The 23,235-nt window shown below is 43.3% G+C and overlaps 1 protein-coding gene across 4 annotated transcripts in view; it reads left to right on the top strand.

The window, feature by feature from the left end:
- SAMD11 (sterile alpha motif domain containing 11) overlaps positions 1 to 23,235 on the top strand; it is a 104,845-nt gene that overhangs the window by 70,816 nt on the left and 10,794 nt on the right. For all 4 annotated transcript variants that reach the window (XM_072155921.1, XM_072155920.1, XM_072155923.1 and 1 more), the window contains exons 6-8: positions 6,193 to 6,285; positions 11,398 to 11,559; positions 15,734 to 15,884. In XM_072155921.1, the coding sequence (XP_072012022.1) occupies positions 6,193 to 6,285; positions 11,398 to 11,559; positions 15,734 to 15,884 (406 nt within the window). The remainder of the gene's footprint in view (positions 1 to 6,192; positions 6,286 to 11,397; positions 11,560 to 15,733; positions 15,885 to 23,235) is intronic.

Raw genomic sequence — 23,235 nt, 5'->3', positions numbered from 1 at the left:
CTTCAGGTTGGTAGCTGAATGATGCCTTGTCTGTAGATCTCTTTATACTGTCTCCTATTTTGGTTCCTGGACATTTTTTTTTTTTTTTTTGCCCCTTTATAATAAGTTGCCAAATTATACACCATACTCTTTGTGTTGTTTGTTTGGAGGTAAAATTCAGTTGTCCCCAACATATCGAAATGTTGTGATTATAGCTATTACATTCACACCCTTATAAAAGCGCAATGTATTGGATTAAACCATCTATTCGGATCCAACTTGTGTAGTTGCACCAATTCTTCAGTCAAAACTAAGTAGAAGTCTCACTGTACCCAAAAATGCTATACTCCTATCTGTACCATACCGAACAGATCTGATCATGGTTTGGCTGTAGTTATTACAGGTGTATATTTTCTATACTGTTACTTCCAATGTATGTGTGCTATACAGTATATTGATTATATATAGGTCCTTTGGAGGGAATGTACAGGATCTGTAGATAATCTATGACATCGGTCAGTAGTGATGTAATAGTGGTGTTTTCTATAGGTGGTGTTAGCTTTTATTATAATCTGTAATCTTTCTTGTCTGTGATGTAACTGAGGTGAGTGTTGAGTAGAAAACCCCTACAGAATTAGCAAGAATTGTCAATCTAATATTCAACCTAGTGGTCAGAGTGAAGATTGCAGGATATGATTCTTCTTTATCTATATTTTAATATCAAAACAAATCTTCAAAAATCCCTAAAAAATTTGTTTATGTAGTTAAAATAATAGGTCATTTTCTGGTGACCTCTTCCCTACGGGTTATGGTATCTTTTTTGGCATCTGCCCTGGGTAGATCCCCTATGCCCGATCTCTTCAATTATTATTATTATTATTTTTTCCTCCTCTCCTCCCCTCATGCCGCTTTCCTGCCATCTCCGATGCGTGTCTTTCCACCCCCTCCTCTTTCCCGGTCCTCGTGAAGAAGACAGTTTGAAAGCTTTTCCGCTTCGCTCTGGGCAGAGTCTCGGCTCCCGGAGCCAATCAGTGGCAGCTCTTCAGCCCCGGTGGGGCTCGGCAAACATTAGATCAATAAGTTATTAGCACCATTCTGTCAGCTGTAATGTGGAGATTGATTGTGCGGGAGCCCTGGTTTGCTGGCTGCCACTTCCCCAGCCTGATGGAGATGACAGATTAAGGGAACAGGAGAAAGGAATTAAGAAGTCTGCGCCGTCAGATGTGTCACGGACAGGAGACGCGGTGGCCCCACTGATCTGTGGCTCATGCCAAGCTCTGGTGTGCGCACTTTGGGGCGCTTAACCCAGTGATGGGCTCAGTGGCATAGCTCTGTAGAGTCAGTGTGGTTAAGTACTGCCTCATTAGCTGGGCACAGGCACGATGTGCTGCTGCCGCCTTCTAATGCTTGCTCCCGCAGCTGTGTTTGCCCTGCAGGTTGCTCCTTAATAGCACAGAGAGCTCCATAGAGAGCGCAAGGAAAGGAAACACGCTTGTAAAAAGAAACAGGCATCGAGAGGAAGGGGAGAGGCGGCGGAGTATAGATCAAGGGGAAGAAAAAAAAATTAAAAAGGATACGGGGATTGAAGGAGACGAGAAAAATAAAACTCCAAACAGAGATTGTATGTGAATGGAATAATGAACGTAGCTAATAGTCGCTGCCGACTGGGTAATTATTACATCCGTACCAAATTCGGAATCGTCTGATGAAGTCATGTAATGACCCTGCCCCCAATCACAACGCCGTCTCCGTAATTCTTTGCCATGGGGATCATCTGAATAAAGCATAAAAAGATTTCTGTTCTCATTCCAGTTGTAGCATAGGAAAAGCATAGCAATCCCTTCTCCGGGGCTTTGTAGGCCATTTTGGCGGTATAGCAGAAAGCGTATTATAGAGCAGGAGGAGCTGAACAGGTTAATATAGAGCTTTGTAGAAAAAAATCTGTATAACGTGTTACTTATTGATCAAAAACAACTCTTTCTATGCTTAGGAGTCCAATGGGCGGTCTAAATCAGGGAATGACAACGGCTCTTATGCAGTCGTTTATAAGGACCCTCCTTAGAAGACTACATATGTATCTACTCTGCTCCGCCTGCTTTATAACATGCTGCATTATCCTGATTCACTCCTAAACTTTTTATAACGATGCACTCGCTAGTCTTTACTTTATTCTTTACATAAGGGACCTGAGCACATAGGTGATTCTTGTTTGGTTCTAGATTTTCATTCCAGCAGCTTTGAATATTTACCGTATATTGCTATTAATATTTCAGGTTAGAATAACATGATGCAAACAAAAATCTCAAATGCTACAAAAATGGCTCTTTTAATTGTATAACCAGGTTTGGCCATTTTTTGAGTGTGGAGTAGGCACAGCCCTTGGATAGGTTTATCCCTAATTGAACGCGTTCCCATATCTGCAATCTGTGCACCAACCTTTGGCTTATCTCGCAGGCAGCCATAAGGCTTACACAGTAACAAACACAGAGCATAGCGGTACAACAGCCGCTCATAGGGTTCAGGGAGAGCATTATTTATCAGAGGATGGCACGGATGGCTATACAGAGTAGGGAACCAGTACAAAAGTAAAAGTAGTTGAAATCTCTTGTACTGAATTTGGAGACCTTGCAATATGACTGCAATGACTACTCCGACTTGGTACAAACTTTGGGTCAGTGGGCAGAATTAGTTTTCCAAGTCCGAGACCATTTGTGCGTAAAGATAATGTTTTTAGTGATCTTATTATATATACCTGTATAGTCCTTATTTAGTTCATTTAAATTATACTCATTCCTGATGGGAACCACACCAATATTTTGAATATTGGAAGCAGTTGGAAAAAACGGCTTAATCTCTCCTTTCCGATTCCTATACCGCAACCACCAGTCTCTACTTCCTGTTCCTTTTTAACACTGCAATGTGACTGCTCGGCCAATTACTGGCCACAGTTCTCACCCACCCTGTATGATTGGCTGAGCAGTCACATTGCATTGTTTAAACAGGTACAGGAAGTGGTTGTAGAAAGGGAATCAAAAGGGAGAGGACATTCAGCAGTGAGTATGATTTACAATAACATGACAATACAATACATGTATCTATAGTAAGACCGCTATAATCTTTATCTTTATGAAGGTATAGCTGCGGACATGGAAAATAAATTCTGCCCATTGACCCAATGTTCAATATAAAGTATCATATTAGCAACGTGTCACAAAATCCGAGATGTTGACATCAGATTTGAATTCTTCAATATCCATTTACCAAAATCTCCCATCTGTGACATTTCTGTTCATCTGTGACATTGGGTAATGTTGTGAGTAAATGCAAGATATCAACTGCCCTCCAATCCTACATCGCTGGCCTCCCAGACATACTCATGTGGCATTGCGATGGCCAATTTAGTAAATCATTGTAGAGATCTGGGACAGTGCTTCTCATAGCTGAGCCAGAGCCTACCCCCTATCCCACACACACATCTGCTCCACTGCAAGCCAATAAACACAAGCTGTTAGGAGACCACAGGATGGGAGCGCGCACACATCAAGGTGTGCCGCGCGGCTCAAAACGGAGCAAAAATTCACCCAACAGCCAGTATATACCGGATAGCAACGTATAGAAGCATTCAGCCAGGATATCCAACCAGATACATGGTAAAATACATTATGGAGATCTTGTATTTCTAAACTATAGACAAGAAGGTCATGCTAGGCTTCACCTTTTTCATATTTTGACCACATGTGCTATAAAAAATTATCCAGTAACCTAACCGTCACCTGTCCAATTAGAAGTAGAAACAAACCATTTCCGTTTCAGAATGTTGGAATTTTGCAGGAACCCCATAGTCGAACACTGTTTACATTGGAGAAACGTTATACAGGCTCCGCCTTTTTAGCCAATCGTTTTTGAAACGGGTTGTGCATCATTCATCTCCACATATGAAACTCATTCAGCCCTAATCTATGGATATATATTTTGTACTGGGGCCAAGGAGCTTCATGTTTTTTGTGGATGCTCGCCGGTGACGGGTCTACATCATGTGACCTCCTCTATCCACATATCTGGGAAATGTTCCCATTATTATGCGTGTGGCCTGGAAATGATTGCCGTTCTTCATAATCGTGCCGCGTAGATGACAGGTCAGACCCAGCGCAGAGCTTGTGCCTATTTTAGCACCGTCTTCAGTATTAGAGGCATTCATCATGAGCCGTGCAAGGATAAGTCGCAGACATTGCTGAGATTGATGACATTCTTCTATAGCGGCAGAAGCTGCCCCCTATGTCACTGACGATGGCGAGAGGGGGAAGCGTCTCTGTTTGTGTTTGTCAGGAGAGGGTGACTGTGTCTGTGTGTGGGTAGCTTCTGGCGCACTCGTCAAGCCTGTAGGTTCCTGCCCTTCCTTGTCTGTAACGTTCCTGGCAGGAGCATACGCTGAAGGTTGAATGGCGAATTGCCAGTGTTTGTGTTTGCAGAATTCGTGACCGAGCACACTGTCTGTGACTTTGTACAAACTTTGCCTGTGCTTGTTTGTCTGCCCTTTATGCTGCAACAGAACTTTTAAGTAGCGCACGCTGTAGACATGGCCAAATATAGCTTGCCTATTTGTCTATGTAACCTATATGTAACCTGCGTTCGCTGGTGATGGTCGCTGTAGTCTGAAGACATTATATCTTATATATCCTATTAAACTAGCAGCCCCCTCATGTAGGGCATAACATATCCTTTTTAGAATTCCCTCTTTTATGTGAAATATCACCCATTTCCCTATTAAAAAAAAAATGCAAATGAGCCTAGAAGAGTATATTTTTCCCTGAGATGGGTCAAGTTTAACGGCTGCAGGGAGAGTGTCTCTTCGCTTCCATAGTGTCGTTTTAAAGATACAAATCTCTTCTTTCAGTGTCTGACTTCTTCTTTAACTGTCTATCTGGTTCTGTAGTTTATAGGACCTCCTGATACGATATGAAATATGAGATTCTTATGTTTAATATGACACGAGCAGCATGTTTCTAAATACTATACATCCAAAATAGGGGTGTGTGAAGTGGCACCCCCCCCCCCCCCCTACAGCCTCAAGCAAAATATGACTCTTCTCTGCTGATTTTCACATGACTTTGGATGATTTTTTAAAATATATATATATAGGTTAATAGGGTGAGATTTCACATAAAAGAGAGAAATCTAAAAAGGATTTTTATACCCGACCTGAGGGGGCTGTTAGTTTTAATGGGGTAAATGCTGGTGACGTTGTCCCTTTAAGGAGCAGCGTACACATAGGGTTAATCTTCCATACGAGCCCAAACAATAAGCATCTCTCGGGTAATTGTACAAAACACGTCTTCATTTATGCAGACACAGGGACGGCTTGTAATTGGCGTGCGGCGTCCAGCGCTCATGCACAGCTAGCCCTTTCTGTGGAGGTAGCGTGCTCCTGTACGATGCTGCATCTATTCTATAACAAGCTCTTGATAGATGAGAATTTGAGGCTTCCAATGACAGCCTGCCTCTTCCTTCCTGCCGTGTGCAGCAGTATCAGGCTCCCAGCCTCCCCCAGCCACATAATAGGAGGGTATTGATTGGAAATCTGTGCAGGGGGACGCTGTAATTGTATATTAGATATTTGCGTTGGCTCGCAGAGCTTCACTAATGCAAAAGAGTCTGACGTTTCCGTAGCTTGGGCGAGCAGAAGGGCAGAGAAGTGGGAGAGACAGGCAGGCAGAGGAGGCGAGACTGTTACGAAGGCAGAGAGACAGCCAAGGAGACGTGGAGAAAGGCAGGGAGCGCAGGGAATACTCAGAGAAGGCGGCTGAGGGCTCTTGTAGAAGCATTTGGAGTAGAGGCTGAGGAGAATCTCACGCTTCTTTGTAGTTGTTCAGCACCAAAGCTGTGGAAACACACAGGGGACAGATGATGAATCTCAGTAAGAATAACCTGCATTTAATATTTTTATGGCTCCAAATCATTTCATTGATCCCCTCCCCCCCTCCTCTCTCCCTGGCTCATGCACCACGCGGGGGGTATCGGAAATCGCTCTCGTCTTAGTGGGTTCCCCGGCAGCCGGTTGATCGTCTGTTTCCGTACTTAGGCGTATTTGTGTAATTTATTATAATTTTTTTTTTCTTCCGCTGTTCCCTTAACCCCTTGGTGTCAAGAAAATATAATACTTGTGTTGTTTTATGTTTATTGCACTTTACGTTACATTCTCCTGTTTTCTTGTAGATGACTTTTTAGGCAAGAAGAGGGAATGCTCTCCCAACAGTAACAGCGAGTGCCCACTGGAAAGCAAGAAAGCCCGAAGCGAGTCTCCGAAGGGTAAGTGGCACCCCGTCCTTAAGCTGATTGCAAGTGGGGTGGGGGTTGATTGGGGGGGGGGGTTGTATGACTTGTGGAGGGGCGGGGATGGAGGGAGGGTGAGTTGTCAAGGTGATGTGTTTGTGGAGTGTCAAAGTGTAACCGGAGGGAGGAGGCGAAGGGCTACGGAGTGGATAAAAATGCCTCATTAGCCCACCCTTTCACTGCTATCAGGGACATCACTCCTCTGTGCCCTAATGATTTGCTCTGCATGCAGATGGGTGTTAATGAGGCGGCTAAAACTTTACATGATGTCAGCCCCAGACATTAAGCCGTGATCCAATCCATTCCGAGCTGCCAACAGGAGACGGGATGAGGAAGGGCACCGTCAGATTGAAAGGGTTCTTGGCAGCTGCTGCCCTCAAAATGTATGGGTCTATGGGGGAATTGTCCGGAGCGTCTTCTGGCACAATTTTAATTTACATTTTTCACATTTTATTTATTTTTGTCCGTAAGACCTTAGTGATAATTTATCTGGTAACTTTCCTTAGTGAAGTTTGAGATTTATTTTTTGGGGACTTATTGAAGTTAATATTTCATATTCTAGTTATTTACTTTGTAGAAATGTGGAAAATTTAAACAAATACAGTATAAAACCTTTTACCTAATTACTCTATTGTGAGTTTCTTATTATTTTGAACAAAAAAACTTGGGAATGAACCAAAATAAAGCATATGTCCCCAAATGTTATATGTATACATACGTGCGCTTTGCATATGTGCTTGTTCTTGTTATCTGAGAAATGTATATGGCATGTTATAAAACCGAAGGAGCTGAGCACATTCTACTTAATGTCTTTTCGGCAGGCAGTATGTTATAGAGCAGAAGGAGCTGAGCAGATTGCACACTGTTTCCTATCTGCAGAATATTTTATCTTTAGGTAGCGTGTTATAGAGCAGGAGGAGCTGAGCAGTTTGTACATAGTGTCCTATTTGCAGGCAGCAGGTCACAGAGCAGAAAGAGCTGAACAGATTGTATATAGTGTCCTATCTGCAGGTAGCATGTTATATAGCAGGAGCAGCTGAGTTGCTTGATACATAGTTTTCTGGGAATGATTAAGCATACCCTGGACTCCCAAGGATAAGTAGCTGATATCTGATAGTATGTGCTGTATTTATGGACATTTTTCTCATGTATGTTTAAAATAAATAGACATTTTTGTATTATTTTATACTTGTATATAGATGCAGCTTTGTCTTTGTCCACATAAAAGCAGTTTTCTTCTGTATGCTACAAATAATGTTATATTAGCTAGTAGCTGTCTACAGTGCCAAATATGATACATAACTGATAGAACATTTAAAGATGACCTTTCTCAACCTCACACATGTTACGATGAACAAACCATAATATATGAGCTGCTTCACAGATTCAGGGGCAGTTTAAATTTTCTTTCTAGTCCCTACCGTTGCTGAGATATCAGTCCTGGTATCTGACCGTTGTAATCCCCACTACTGTCAGAGAGGAGGTGCTGGAGCAGAGGAGGGGATGTGTATAACCTTCTCTTACACTGAGCCTCTAAAGCAGCACCTATATGATGAAAGGTCCTCTCTAAGGTCAAGGGAATCTGTCAGGATCAGTTTGAAAAATGGATTTCCTTAGAAGTGTCATGGCACCTTTAAGAATAGAGGGCTACACAGGTAGGACTTTAGTATGAGAGGCATTAGAACTACATGTACCATGACATCTCTATTCTGCTAAAATCAGCCCCCAGTTCCCATCTATTAAACTCATGTATTTCTTGATACTAAATATTTTCCTCTCTGGAGCGCGCATGCTCAGGACAGCACAGCGGATAATTACACCACTCTCAGAGTCGGGATAAGAAAAAAAATGTAGATGAAAAAAACCTAGCAATTAATTCTCCGAGCTTCTGTTCACGCTACCAAACAAAATTAATCAGAAATAATTAGTGTTTTTATTTTTGGAGTCTCTGTAGATTCCTTCCTTTGTTTTGAGGTCTCCTTGAATCTTTCTCATTATAAGAGGGACCTGGCACAATGGACCCATTCGGTGGCCTTGAAAATCTTTGACGTTAACCCCTTTCCTGCCAGAGCATTATGGGATGGCTTTGGTTTGTAGGTAAAACCTACAGGATCTCGGCCATCTGTGTGGAAATTAAAGAACAGCAGTTAGTGTAATGACAGATTCAACACTGCTACATTGTGGTCATAACTGACTGATTTCTGGGGGTGCTATTGGAGCGCCATTCATCCACTATGGGACTGATGGCGGTATTTCACAGAACCATCAGGCCGCATTCACACATGGCGTTTGTTTTGGGTTTACAATTGCATTGAGTTAACATTATGTTTACAAACTATGTTAGCGCCATACAATTAGGCCAAGTTTCTCCCCATAGACTTTGAATTACATTTCCAACTCAATTCCGTACGTGAACACAGATGATTGGGGCTATAGCAGAATTTTTTGCATCCAATCAGAATTCCTGGTGACCTGGCTCCTATCATATTCTATCGCAAGATTATCCATCAGTTCACACTAGGTCATTTCTTTGGATACCAGGAATTCCGTATGTCACATTCAATGTACTTTTGTGCCCCCCGCCATTTATTTTCATAAGTATTCCAAGCCTGTAAATAGAATTCTAGGAATACAGTCAAGACTGACACTTCATTTGAGCACAAGAATTAAAGCCGATGTCAAGCGGCACAAATAAAGGGGATGGCACAAAGACTATATATGCAGTAAGATAAGTCTCTTGGCTATCTGTCCACTCCATGAGCCATCCCACCTTTCTGCCGGGAAGAGCGGAGCACAGCCAGTAATTGGATGACGCCTCTACTTTCGTCACCGGATAATTGTTCTCCTTGCAAGTCAGAGGGGAAGAAAGACAGACAGACAGATGCTGCTGTCTGCTCCATCCATCGCCTTTCTGGTGCCTCTTGGAGATTTGGCTGGATCAATGTCCAGTCTTTGGCCATATTAGCCGGTAATGATCAGGGCAGACACAGAAAAGCTGCAGCGAGCATGGTATTAGGGAGGGCTGAGTGCATGTAAAGCTCCGGATCAGGTTTTGTCTGGATACTTGGTAATTAGAGACCCATGTCTTGGCGTTTTCTCTTTTTTCTTCTAATCCACAAGTAGGAACGGATTATGGTGTTAACCTCTATACTTCCAGGCACATCCCCGGTCTCTATATCAGCAATCATGTAATCTCCCTAAATAATATATAATCACTAATAACACGTGGCTTGGGATGCTGTGTATAGTATGCATTGCCACCTAGTGATCACTTCAATCTTTGTATGTGTGTAAATAGATATAGGTCTCAAACCTGCTTTTTTTTGGAATACTACAACTCCCAGCATGCTCAGTAAACACAACACAGAAAGGATTTGTCTTACTTAATGGCCACTTACAGCAAGACCTTTGGAAGGATTATGGGACCTTATTGAATTAGTCTGATATCTTTATCAGATAAATGGTGTTTGACACTTAGTCTGTAACGCTAAAATCCCTTTAACTTCCTACCCAACACCAGAACAAGATATTGCTAATAATCCGGCTTCATACCAGGGACAACGAGAAGTTCTTAAAGTTGTTAATTAGGGATGGCCAATAGCAGCCCCACACCCACTTCAGTGTACACCGCTAGTCGTCTTGGCACACATTAGTATTGTTGGGGCATCTCAATGACCATGCACATTGGATTAATGTAAATGTTGAATGGAGTTCGGATCAGACTTTTGGAACGAACCTTCCCTGATCATTTTGTTAGTCTAATGTTTTGGCGCACTCACAAGCGTCAACACGTGCATGTTTGGATGAGCCAACAAATATTGTTATATAATGTATATGATCTGTCTTAGTCCTGTCTGAGCTAGTAAAAAAAAAAAGTTCTGGCCCATTTCCTTTCTAAGCTTCTGATCACTTGCAATGAACATTGCAGCCTCTAGACTCCATAGTTTCTATTTGCTGCGCAGGCCAGAATCATTTCACGCTTTTTTGGAGAGAACTAATGTTTGGCGCCCTGGAAGAGTCGCCCTCCTGCCTTTATTAATGTAATTGCGCTTTCTTCCCCCAAGGCTGGCTTTGCCTATTTCCAGAAAGGTCAGCGAGTAGCGTGCTTGCAGGTGACGGCGCACTATAAATATACACACAGGGGCGTCTGGAGAGGCGTCTATGTACCCAGGTGTGTGCCTTTACAAAATGAGGACTGTAGTGCAGGTGTGAAGATGGAGAATATTGTGTTATGCCCTAAATCAGGCCTGGACAAATTATTAATAATTAGATTTTAGGAATTGGCAGAGGTCGCACTAAGGCAGAGTAAAAATTACTACTCTTAGCATTTTTGAGGCTTATTTTTAGCCGAGTACAACATTTGTATCCAAGCAAATAAATACACAGGCATATACAGGATAGTGTTAAGAGATTGCTTTTTATGGGACTTTTTTCTGTGCATAAGTAGCACATTTCTGAAAATCTAAGGGGTTTTAATCAGACATTAAACATAGGAATTAAGGGGTTGTTCAGGATTAAAGGAAATCTACCATCAAAATCCATCCTGTATAAACCAGGGACACTTACTCATAGATCCAGACACTGTGACCATGGTAATCTTCTTATATTTGTTATCTATGGTTTCCTTCCTTCTAAAATCAACTTTTATCATTTTGCTAAGGAGCCAGAAGGGCTCTGAGGGACATTACCAGAGCCCCTCCGTGCTGCTGTTACACTTTTTGAAGGGCACTTCCTCCCTCCCACCATGTACTGAAACTTCCTCTGCTGATGTTAGATTACAGAGGGAGGGGGAAGTGTTGAATGCAAGGAGGAGGGGAGTGTGACAGCCTGTGAAGCAAGAGCACAGAGGAGCTCTGATAACATTAATCACAGCACTTCTGTCTAATTAGCATAATTTTAGGAATTTCAATAAATCCCGTCCCCAATAATGTAAACTTTTCGCGGTCTCCGGTCACTATGGCCCGTGTGTTCCCAGTATGGAAAGTGCAGATTTTTAATGTTCCTTCAAACTCTGTATTATTTAGTCCTTGTTAATTGTTTCATCTCTTAGCGACAAAAAAGTTAGCAATTTTTTTTGTTTCCTTCCAGAAAATTCCCAGACTCCTTTGCTGGAGGAACCATTGGCTCAAATGACCCCCGAGGAGCACTACAGGCGTATGATGTCGGCACTCAATGAGCATGGGAGTTTCGAGGAGCAGCAGCAACGGCTGTACCAACTGGCCAACACCATGGCAGTACCTACCCACAGTGGTAAGTATGGGCTACACTTATCCAAGCCTTATACAGCGAACCAATACTAAGACAAATAAAGGGTTATTTTCATCTTCTAAATTCATGGCTTATGATAAGGATATCACATTTTGATCAGTAAGGGTCCAACCTTCGGGACTACCTATGGTCCTGGGAATGAAGTGCTCTATTGCCTTCACATGTGTTTCCTGTAAAATGCAACATGCCACCTGCTGTGCTGGGTGCTATCCCAGTGCGTTATGCTGGTGATCCGTGGGGGCTCGATAGCTCAGACCCCTGTAGGTTACAAAGTAATTAGACTTCTAGTTTTAATACAAGCTAAAATGTTCAATCCATGTTTTATTAAAAGAATTTTTTTAGAATTTAGTATAGTAACACTGTAGTAGGAAATAATGTAGGTAAAACTCGAAAATGTGACAATATAGATCCAGAAGAGCAGATCCATAGCGCCTGCCGGAGTCCGATATCGGTGAAAACGTTGTCACAAGGAACACCAGCTGTTTTTACAGGAGCGAGGCTGAGAACCGGAGCACAGATTTTAATAAATCAAGGCCACAGCTCGACTAACCCGTTAGGGCTTTGATTTATTAAAATCATTACTCTCCATCCTGACGGAGAGTCAAGGGGTGGCCTTGATTTATTAAAATGTACCAGCCTTAGGGTGGGGGAAGGGGATCTGCATCCTCAGATAGTGACTGATTCCCTGATGAGAGATGGAAAATGGCTCAGCAACACAGCAGGGGGATGCTGAAATCGTGGATTTCTCTTTCCCCTTTAATATATATATATATTCCCTAAAGACTATATTGTACATATACATACATACATACATACATACATACATACATACATACATACATACATCACACACACACATTATATATATATATACACACACACAGCCTAATACAACCTAAGGCTACATTCACTCTGCCGTTGCCCATCGTACCGTAGAATGGCGGGCACACGGCAGTGCTGGGGGAGAGGAGGAGGCGGAGAGCGCGGCTCACCCCCGCCCCTTTCCATAGGAATATATGGCGCACGGCAACGTATTCCGTAGAAAGATAGGACATTCTACGGGGTACTGCTCCCGTTGAGCGCTGTGAGTCCATAGCGATGTATGGGGGGCGTACATCAGCCGTGTATACCTCCCCCTTATGTTCGTGTGAATACAGCCTAAAACTGTTTCTTACATATCAGCTGTGATGAGAAAGCAGATGATTAGGATGCAAATTCGGGTTTGATAAATTGCATTCTATATTGGGTTTGATGGCAGGACGGCTGGCGCCACACTGTGTAGGTCGCTGAGAGCATTGGATACATACATTCATATAGTGACTACCAGGAGACATCAATAATTTAAGGTTCCTTCTGAGGCCTACGTAGGATGGGGTGGGGGGAGTACATTACAAATCACTTTATAAGGGGAGGCAATATTTTGATGCATACCCTGTAGTCTGTCTCTGTAGCAATTGTGATACAAATGCAGATCCATGAAGATTTTTATCTCTGCTTTCTCCTGTCTAATATTAATCCTGCCTTCTGATCCTGGCTTTACCCGCAGCCTCCTGGGCTTAAAGTGTCACTCCATGTGATGTGTCCAGCTGTCAGAGAGGCGGCCTGCCTTCTGCACATTCATTCACAGACAGTGGGGGCCCGAGTCAGGGCACCACATCCGGGCTTGTCACTGATAGCAAGCGAGTTAAGCGACATGTCAACAGAAGTTACAATGAAATCCTCACAGCGGTCCTGTAAGATACCAACCCCGGCCCATTGATTTAGTGTAGAGAAAAGAATCACACTTGTGCTATTCTAGATTAAATTCACCTAAAACTATTACCAGGCTATCACTATGCCATTAGATCCTGTACATGCTATACATTTCTGGTAAAGCTGAATGACAACCACTATAAGTTATGCAAAAATTTAGAAAATCGTCGGTGTCCATCATGTTATAGTATTTTCACCTAGGGCAGCGTTGTTCTCTTATACTATGTAGCATAAAATCCTATGCCATGCTTAATTTGTGGTCACTTTTCAATAATTTGGATAGTCCCCAGTAAGGGAAACCCATACCACAGCCATATATGGTAGATTATAATAAGGGAGGTTTGGGTTAGCAGATCAGGGCTTAAGACTCTTTAAGGGGTCCTTGGTCAACCAAACCTCTCACTGTGTTTGATACTGCCCAGTAGAGATTTAAAGTTTTTCCAGCCATGAGATTCTGATGTGTATACAGGATCAAGAAGGACCTTAAACTGCAGAACCAAAAGCCAAAAGAATGACCCCCTCTTATTCCTAGAAGCTTGGTTCTGGTACTATATTTAGGCAGTAAATGTCAAACTTACAATTCTCATACAGCCCCAGCCCCTGGTGCCGGTAAGGAGCGTGGCCATCTTGGGATGAGTTGACCACATCCAACTATTACCTCTGGTCTCAGTCTTATAGGCTTTCTAATATAGGTTTAGTGTCCCTAACAGGTTTAGGGTCCTCAGTCTTATGTGGGCTGTTTTGTAGACTGATAATGGTTCCATGAACCATAGACAAGTCCTCTGAGTACATTTTCAATAGATATCTTGTGGCCGTTGCCAAGAAAGGGATGTGGTACTTTAAGATCCTGCGACGTTCCAAATGTAAATTTGATTATTATCTCTTGGTGGTCAGACAATTTTAGCTCGCAGACAATTCCGGCGTCTTTTACATTCGCTGATGCCCCCTTCCCCCCTCCTATCTCTTGTGGCTTGCGTTCCTAAAGCCGCCAGCTCTGACAGGCTATGACACCCCCGTGACTGCCAAGCACCGCAGCTGGGAAGCCCCCCCAGGCTGAACTGCCATATCTCATCTGCACAGCGCATCTCACAGATCGCTCAGGATCCAGCGACACAGTTGGTAACCCCGAGCCTCAGACTCCAGGATCTGTGGCAGGCAGACGTAGCCCAATTCAAAGCATTACCTCCAGGCAAGATGATCAGCAATGCCTATGAAGGCAATTAGCCAAGCCGTGTTAATCGTGTCTGGGCCATCTATACCTCTAATGATCATTGATTGCGCTGCCTCCTCGTAGTCATTATTACACAGCATTGTGCCATAGCAGATGAATGAATGTACTTATTATCAGTTTAATGATGTATCTACCAGAAATTTATGTCTTTATTACTGTTTGGTTGGTCGGAATTAAGATATATGATTTGTGGTCGGAACGTTGCGCTATTGGAATGCGGTTGCGTCGCCATGACGTGACAGTCAGCAGAAATCCAATCCTGGCCGATTTCTGTGAGACCACTCTCACTTTAGCCCAACAACTTGTTAGATCGCAGTATTGCGGCACCACACTACAATTTTTTTAGTAAATTAGGTTTTATTGTGACCCACAAGTTGCTATGGGCCAACTGTCTTTGTTGTGTAGCCACATATCATGTTTCCCCGGCCTAACACTGGCGCCCCTCAGCAGCCTGATTGATGGAGCGTAATTTTTATGCTCATGTGACAGAATCACATGGACAAAAGTCATAGTCATCCCACTAATAGATATCTGGTCCGATTCTGCGCAGAACAGGTCATTTATTCACATTTCTTCCTATTGAGGCCATTCCACTTATCCTATTCAGTTATCCTGAAGAAGGGAAGTAATCCTGACCTCATTATCCTAGACAAGGGCTATCTATGCTTTGTATTAAACGTCTTCTTGTATAGAGATGTTTCCAGCCAATGATATTGGGAAGACATTGTAATTTTCTAGCGAAGACAACTTTTTCACTTGGAAAGAGGAGCTTGGTCCGTCCCTCCGCCTTGCTCTCAGCCCCCCACCCTAGGGGTGACTCAGCTCCGTATGTGTTCAAGTCAAAAGCATGACTAGTTCCAATGGTAGAAAAACATGTGGTTTTGATTGTTCAGTTCTAAGAGAAGGGAAGAAAAGGGGAGAAAGAAACCTCCAAGGAAGGGGCGATATAGAAGCGGATAAAATAGGTCAAGCGATGGAGAGAGAGAGTGATAAGGAGCAGGATGATCTCCACAAGCAGCCAGGTAATTTTCCCAGATATTGGGACAAGTCGGAATGTGAAGAAGGCTAGTTAGGGAAGGAAGGAGGATGCCTGGCTCAGGAGACGACTTGAGAATAGTTTGCAGCACTCCAGGGTGTTTCAGCTTGACACAGTTTCCGCTCTTTTTTTGGCAGATCTGCTCCGGGCACGACAAGAAGTGGCAGCTGCTGTGGTGCGAAACCCAGGAGCAATGGAAGCTCACATACCCACCTCCAGTAACTCCTCGAGCCAGAGGAGGAAGCAAGGCCTGCCGCAGCATCGAGATACCTCCCACTTCACTGACAGGTAGCGTATGACCCAATGGGACTATGTAGGAGATCTGTATGATATCTGTAGACCTGAATTGAATTACACCCATATTATTATGTTACTTTTTGTTATTTTTTTAATATTTAAGGGCTATGGTGACAAGTTATATATGTGCAAAATATAATTATAAAACAATCCTGGCAAGGACAAAGCACCCTGCTAATGCCCCCTGGCACTCACCGCATATCCACAATCCCCCCAGATTGGATTTCAGGGGGTTCATGTACCTTTCCAATCCTTAGACCTACATGAATCATGATTGAGTGATATTTTTTTTTTTTCTAATCTACTTTGTGAACAGATTTTGTGCCCATGGCTTTTGTCTCACTTAATATCTAAAATAAAGGTTGTTAAATAGTAGGCAAGCACAAGTTCAGACTCATCTCATTTTAGGTGACACCCTATAGAAGCAGTGTGGGACCTTGCGCTTGATTGCAAGGTTAGTTCTGTGTGAAAATGAGTAAGAAATGGTGTGTGGGCAAGTGCAAGAGCCTTGACGCACGGCACACCGAGAGTGGGATTGTGCAAAGTTTCACATGTAGATGTCTCACACAGCACCTCCCCAGTACAACCCGCATGTGACCTGATTGAGGTCATCACAATACGTCCCGGCTAGAGATGAAAGCTTTGGAAATTAGCAGTATTCTTTATTGAACGGAATCTATAAGGGGGTGTTTTCTCCTTCTAAAAGTAACATTGACATTGAGCACCCACAACTCTGGCTTCTCCAAATTCTACCAGCAGGTCCATACACACAGAATTGCTAACCCTTATTACCTTGCACCTCTATGGTCTCTACAGGTCAAACCAATTTCCACCTAAAGACAGGGTTATTACTGTGTCTTACTAGAGAATAGTGAGATTCCAACCATCCTACATCTTACCACAATTGTGGGGTCATCATGACATAATGAAGATGTATTTGTTGTATCCTTGACCTGCCCAAGGTGCACTGAACCCCCCCCCCCCCCCTTCCCTTCAAAAGTCATCTAAAGACAACAATAATAGGGGAACTGATTGACCTTCTTATTTGTATGGGGGAACTCCTACAGAATCTCCTACAACATTGATGTGTTGAAAGCCACAAGGGGTGTCTTGTAGAGATGTATGCAATCAAAAGACTTGTTTTGGATGTACAGAGTGTGTCAGAAGAGACACAAAACATGTCTTCCCTTATTTTGTGAACCTCTGGAAATGGCTTACAAAATTTCAAGTGTTGAGTAGGAGATGTTGGGTTTTTCTCTCCATAGAACTGGAAACGGTCAAAATTATAGAATCCTTTTATTCTCCTGGTTCTTGATCACTTTTCCTTCCCATTTTTCCCATGTAGTCTCCATGGTCAGGGATTGTTGGTTTCTAAGCAAGATTGGATGTTAATCTCACTCCTTGGAAAAATGACTAGGCTTATAGCTGTGGAAGGACGTGTAGGATCAGCCCCGGCAGTGGGATTGCATAAAGTATGACAGTGTTGTGGGAACACAAGTGAGCGGAGGGGCTTGCCCTTTGGCTAACCCTTCCCATCATGGGGAAAGCTGCAGACACAGACACGCCAGTTGTGGGGATTGCATGGTTCCTGTCCAGCATAACTTCAGGAAAACCTCCCAACCTCTGTGTGGCCTGGAAGTCTTCCAGGGAAGTCAGAGGAATAGATGAAGAAAGCATGTTTGGGTGGGGGAAAGAAGGGAGCAAGTGTGTCTGAGGAGTAAGATCTGGCTCTGACCTGTACTTTCCATCTGGAAGGGAGTGAGGCCTTCTCTGTGCTCCAGACTCGAGGAGGGGAAAGCAATGGTTGTTTATCACCAGATAAAGGATCATTGTCTGGGCCAGGCTGGATCTTCTGCCGTTGATGCTGGCAGAAGACTAGTAAATAACTTCTGATTCCAGTAAGGAGGCGGGAGAGTCCTGGGGCTTTCTATAGGATCAATCTTTGGCAAACAAAAACTGTGGTTGTTTTTCTTCTGTCTGGTGTAGACTTGACAGGGTGGGATTATGCCACTCCCGGGGGGCCTGTCGCCAGACAAATTTTTTTCCCCTTACTAAATGGCAGGGGCGAGCCTGAACGTCTTGTGACAATAATCCTGGTGACTAGGGGAGATTATCGCTATATAAATTTCATCTATCTATGCATGGTGACAATAAAAGTCTACCAATGTGCCATGTTTTTCAAAATGGCTGAAGGATTGGTGCTCAGAATGTATTTTTTTTCCCTCAATCAAGAATAATAAATGGTTAAATAAGTCATTATATTAAATATATTAGTATTTGTCACTATATATACCTATTTGGCACATTTTGCCCTGTATTTAGTTCTTGTTGCCACAGAGAAAGGAAATGCCAATAGCACAAATATCCCATAGACCTAGGTCCAGCCTGTGAGACCTTCACCTATCTCCATAACGCTGGCAGTTGGCAGAGTTTAGGCAGGCCGTCCATTCTTATCGGAGAAATATGGCTAAGGAAGCCGGACCCTATTTTAAGATGGATATGGGTTCCAGAGGTGGGACTCGAATTATTCAGACATTTCTAAAAACTATCATCTAGATAGCCACCCAATCCCCCACTAAAATCCTGCTGTATACCGAGGACAACAACGTTGATGGTCCTCTAAGTCTTGAATGCATCTATTTTTATTAGTGATGTGCAATAGATTAAACAATCATTCTCAAAGACAGTCAAAAAGAATAAACCTCACTTACTTTGGCAATGGTGTTTTTTTTTTATCTATATGACTTTCCACTGCTTGATGTGAGTGGTTAATGGTGAATGCTTTATAATACCATTCATCTTTAGAATTGCATGTGAAATTGGACACTAGGTGGCAGTGTTCTACTAGCCCTCAGAGGGCCCTGAATGTTATATGCAGAAGACAATGAATATTTATAATGTATGCTGTTTGTGAGGTAGTCAGTCAATGAGGCAGTTTATATTATTATTATTGCCACTTAATCAACCTTTTAATCAGTTCTCGTTGAAAATCCACACTTTTATCTTGGTGGTTGGAAGGGGTTAAAATCAAGATGAAGCTCGCTAGCCTGGAGCGCATAGCTGGAGCTGACAGAATCTCACCCCCCTCTTCCTCCATTCCCAGTTCCCTCCCTCAGGCAGGGTGCGTGAGTGGAAGGTAGATTTATGGCAGCCGGAGATAGAGGGAATTGCAAAGGGTTGGAACAGGCTTGGCATGGGGTTAAGATTCCATCCCATCTTCCTGTGTGGGAACTCCAGGAGAGGAAAAATGATGAGGCGCAGCCATAGTATGAGGCCACAGTGTATCCAGGGAGCTCTTATCACTTCTCCTAGTTCCACAGCTCATATATCCAGTCTTGTGCTTAATATTCTAGGGCCGCTATAGCACCAGACCACAGTAGATTGGAAAATCATGTGGTCATTGTCATTTTTACATGATCAAATTTTTTGTTGGTTAGTAACACCAACACCAAAAAATGTAAGCTAAGCCCATAAGTAGACGATAGAGGGAGAAAAGTGATATGAATACACATACCATATAGAGACAATGAGAGTCCGGATAATCCTGCCCACACACAATAATTGACAGTAAGAGTCCTAATTACTCCACCCACACAAAGTGATTGACAGCTCTCCCTGTATCAGTGTGGCAACACATAAACCTATCAATCTCTTTGTGTGTTTGGGGCAGGTAATCTGGACTCTTACTGTCTCTTCCAGGAGTCCTGATTAGTCTGCCCACACAGTGATTGACAGCTCTTCCCGTATCAGTGTATGGACACAGAAGGCTGTCAATCACTGTGTGTGAGTGGGGTAGTCAAGACTTTTACGGTCTCTCCTAGGAGTTCTGATTACTCCACCCACATAAAGTGATTGACAGCTCTCCCTGTATCAGTGTGGCAATACAAAAGCCTATCAATCACTGTGTGTTTTTGGGTGGGGTAAACAGAACTCTTACTGTCTCTCCTAGGAGTCCTGATTACTCCACCCACACAAAGTGATTGAAATGTCTCCCTGTATTAGTGTATAGACACAGAAGGCTGTCAATAACTGTGTGTGGGCGGGATAATGGGGACTCTTACTGTCTCTCCTAGGAGTCCTTGTTACTCCACCCACACAAAAGGATTGACAGCTCTCCCTGTATCACAGAAGGCTGTCGATCACTGTGTGTGGGCGGAGTAATCAGGACTCCTACCATCTCTACTAGGAGTCCTGTCAGGATTTACTCTACTTATAACTTTAAAATTTACATTTTTTTCAGAAGTTGGGTCAGGAAGATATCACTACATAGCTATAATAAACTACCTCTCTGCCTCACTATGAAGAAGGGCCAGGACACTGTCTGCTAAAAGTCACTGAGAAAATATATATATATGGATATAACCCTGAACATGTATTAATGTACAGTATATTGTTATTAAAATAAGGGTTTTTTTTTTAAAAAAAGAACAAATTCTAGGGACAGGACAGGGTTAAAAAGGGCAGTGGCTCATTTTAACCTTATACTGTGTAACCCTGTAATGACTTTAAGTATTGATTATTTGAAGGCCATTAGCGCTTATTGTTAAAGAAAAGTCAATACTTTTAAAGCCTTGCGAACCATTTGTCTCCTGTTAAAGGACATATCAAATTTAGCAGCGTGCAGTGCAAATCCCTTAATGCCGTGCATGGAGCAGAAAGCGGATGAAACAGACACAGGATCCCAGGGCGAAGGAATATCAGCTATTCCAGTGCCACAACCAAATCCTGCATCTATTCCCCAGCTTCCCAAGGCTGATCCGCCATCTATGCGGAAACCTATTTCACACTATAGCATTACCCAGAAAAGACTTGTGTCCTCCACAGATTACCGTATTTTTCGGACTATAAGGCTCACAAAAAAACCTTTGACTTTCTCAGAAATCAAAGGTGCGCCTTATAGTCCAGTGCGCTTATATATGAACCGTACTTACAGACAACAGCTGCCTTGAACTGTACACAGGTCTGCCGCCTGCTGGTCATTCATCCTTATAATCAGGTGCGCCTTATAATCCGGTGCGCCTTATAAATGAACCTAGACGTTTTAGCAGGCATTTATTGATGGTGCGCCTTATAATCTGGTGCGCCTTATAGTCTGAAAAATACGGTACTAGGGAATACTAGAAGTCACAACGTTGTAAGGGCTTAAAAGGACACCCAATACAAAGGCCCCCTTATTCCTTGTTGTAATATACAGAATGGCTCCCATTTATCAGCCATGTCAGGCTATTTATCAATTTATGGAAGCCCAGGACCACTGTCTGCCTCCAGTTTTAGGACCTGCCATAACCATCCACGTGTTAAAGCTGCCCATACATTATGAAAGGCTTGCCCCCCATTCCTTGCAATCTCCCATGTACACATGCATGCTCGGATCAGCAGAATATGTATTTTTTTCAATGAGGAATAAGGGAAAACCGACATTGGATTTCAACAAGTCTTACCCCAGCTGCCAAGTGGAAGTTTTTGGGGAAGGGTGATCATATTTGTGACCCGGTAATATGGCTGAATATCGTTTTTATTCATTTTTTTGCAATTTGACAAGAAAGGACAACTAAGGGAGATGTATTGACAGGTGATGTAGGAGAAATACTCATTAATAATGGATTATAATGTAATGTGGATAGGTTTATGGTAATTTATGCAATAATTACACTCCTGTTTTGTACAGTCCTTGGTTGTAAAGAGGATATTATGAGTCATTGACTGACAGAGGGGGCTGTGTGCCCTCCACAATTACGGAAATAGTGGGAAGTATGTAAACACCGCTGTGCAGTGACCGCAGCACTCGGAATTTGCTGCCTCCCCAGGGGGTCCATCAGGGACTGTTTCTATGGCAACAGTGCACATGGACCAGGACAGGGTTAAGGTAGCGGTATAATACCCATTAATGCCTTTTGGCTGTGAGCCTGTGAGGATGAGGTGTCTGAGTGTGCAAGTGGGAGCCGTGTATCTGCGCTCAGAGCAGCAGGGTCATCCATTCACTTCTGTATATTGCTAATACGCCGTGGCCCTGCTTAGAACGTGAGAGATTTACAACATAAGTGGTTCTGTCTCCTCCGCCATGGCGCAAATGTGATCAATCGATACCGGCTGTTCCATCCGATTGCAGTAATGAAGTTTAGGGTGATCAGGCCGGTCATGGATACGTGTGGATAGTTTCCAAGCTCATCGATGCCCAAGTTTACATTGCCTGTAAGGGTTACACTTTGCATTGACTAGTTGCTTAAAAAGAATTTGGCAAAATTATTCTCATTTCTAGAGTATGGTTTTGTTGGACAACCTTCTCCTGAATCCTCGGGTTGGAGAATAGTGGTGAACCCCAAACTTGTCTAGGGACTGAGCAGCTGTATTAGGGAAAACATGACTAATTTCTTCTGAATATGCATTCTTTTCCGTCCATGGGATTTATCTAGTATCACTGCTCCTTTCTAAAGTGAATGCAATACCATCTTCTGCCTGAAGTCTGGGGGAGCACTGTACAAATCCTTTAAGCCCCAGGGATATCAAACTATACAATCTATATGAATGGGGATTGATTTTTTTTTCTCCCTTATGTTTCGTTGCTATAGTTTTCTAGAGAACGCATGGCCGGTACAGAGCATCCAGGGGATTTTGCTATGCTTTGGTGACTGTACAGCCCATGCTAGAGATTTTCTGGCGTACTGATAGTAGCTTGAGCTGGAATATTATTACTAATGAATGCCATGTAGTATGCAGAGACGAGCAAGCAATGAAATGGTTAAACCCCGCCTGATTTCCCACATTGCATCCTATATAAAAGCCGCCTCACGTCTGGCAGCCTCGTCTCCCCATGATTACAGCTAATTACATCGACCGGACACCTCCTCGCCCCCGCCATGCAGCTTTAATTGACCGTTATTCATCTGCAGGCTGTCCGGGTGGCAGAGCACTTGGCAGCCCAGCGACAGAGGCCTCGGCTAATTGTCGGGCCTGGGGGATTAGGCCAGGTGATTACACACTTCACGGTGTAATTACATAAGCATCGCTTGGCTGCTGCCCCGGCTCGGAGCCGAAGGTCACTTTCTGCGTTACCTGAGATTAATTGGAGCTGCCAGTAGAGTGCGAGGAGCTGGCGGAGCGCTGATACGATTAGCAGGACGTTTCAGCAGCGAGGAATCGATGGCCGCTCTTCCCAGACAACACGAGCGGTGCAATTAGTTTAGTGCTGAGTGAGGGGAGCGCTGGGGGGGGGGGGGGAGGTAATAATATGTGGGGGCTTGTCGGAGAAAATAGGCGCGGGGTCAGCTGTACCTCAAACAGTGATCGAAATGATGGAATCAACATCTAACTTTTTCCTGTCAGGTTTTTCCCCTGGTTTCCT

Source organism: Engystomops pustulosus, chromosome 6 (genome assembly GCF_040894005.1).
Source record: "Engystomops pustulosus chromosome 6, aEngPut4.maternal, whole genome shotgun sequence".
Lineage (NCBI taxonomy): Eukaryota > Metazoa > Chordata > Amphibia > Anura > Leptodactylidae > Engystomops > Engystomops pustulosus.
Note: the sequence above shows the minus strand (reverse complement) of the source record. Positions and strands in the feature narration are given on the sequence as shown.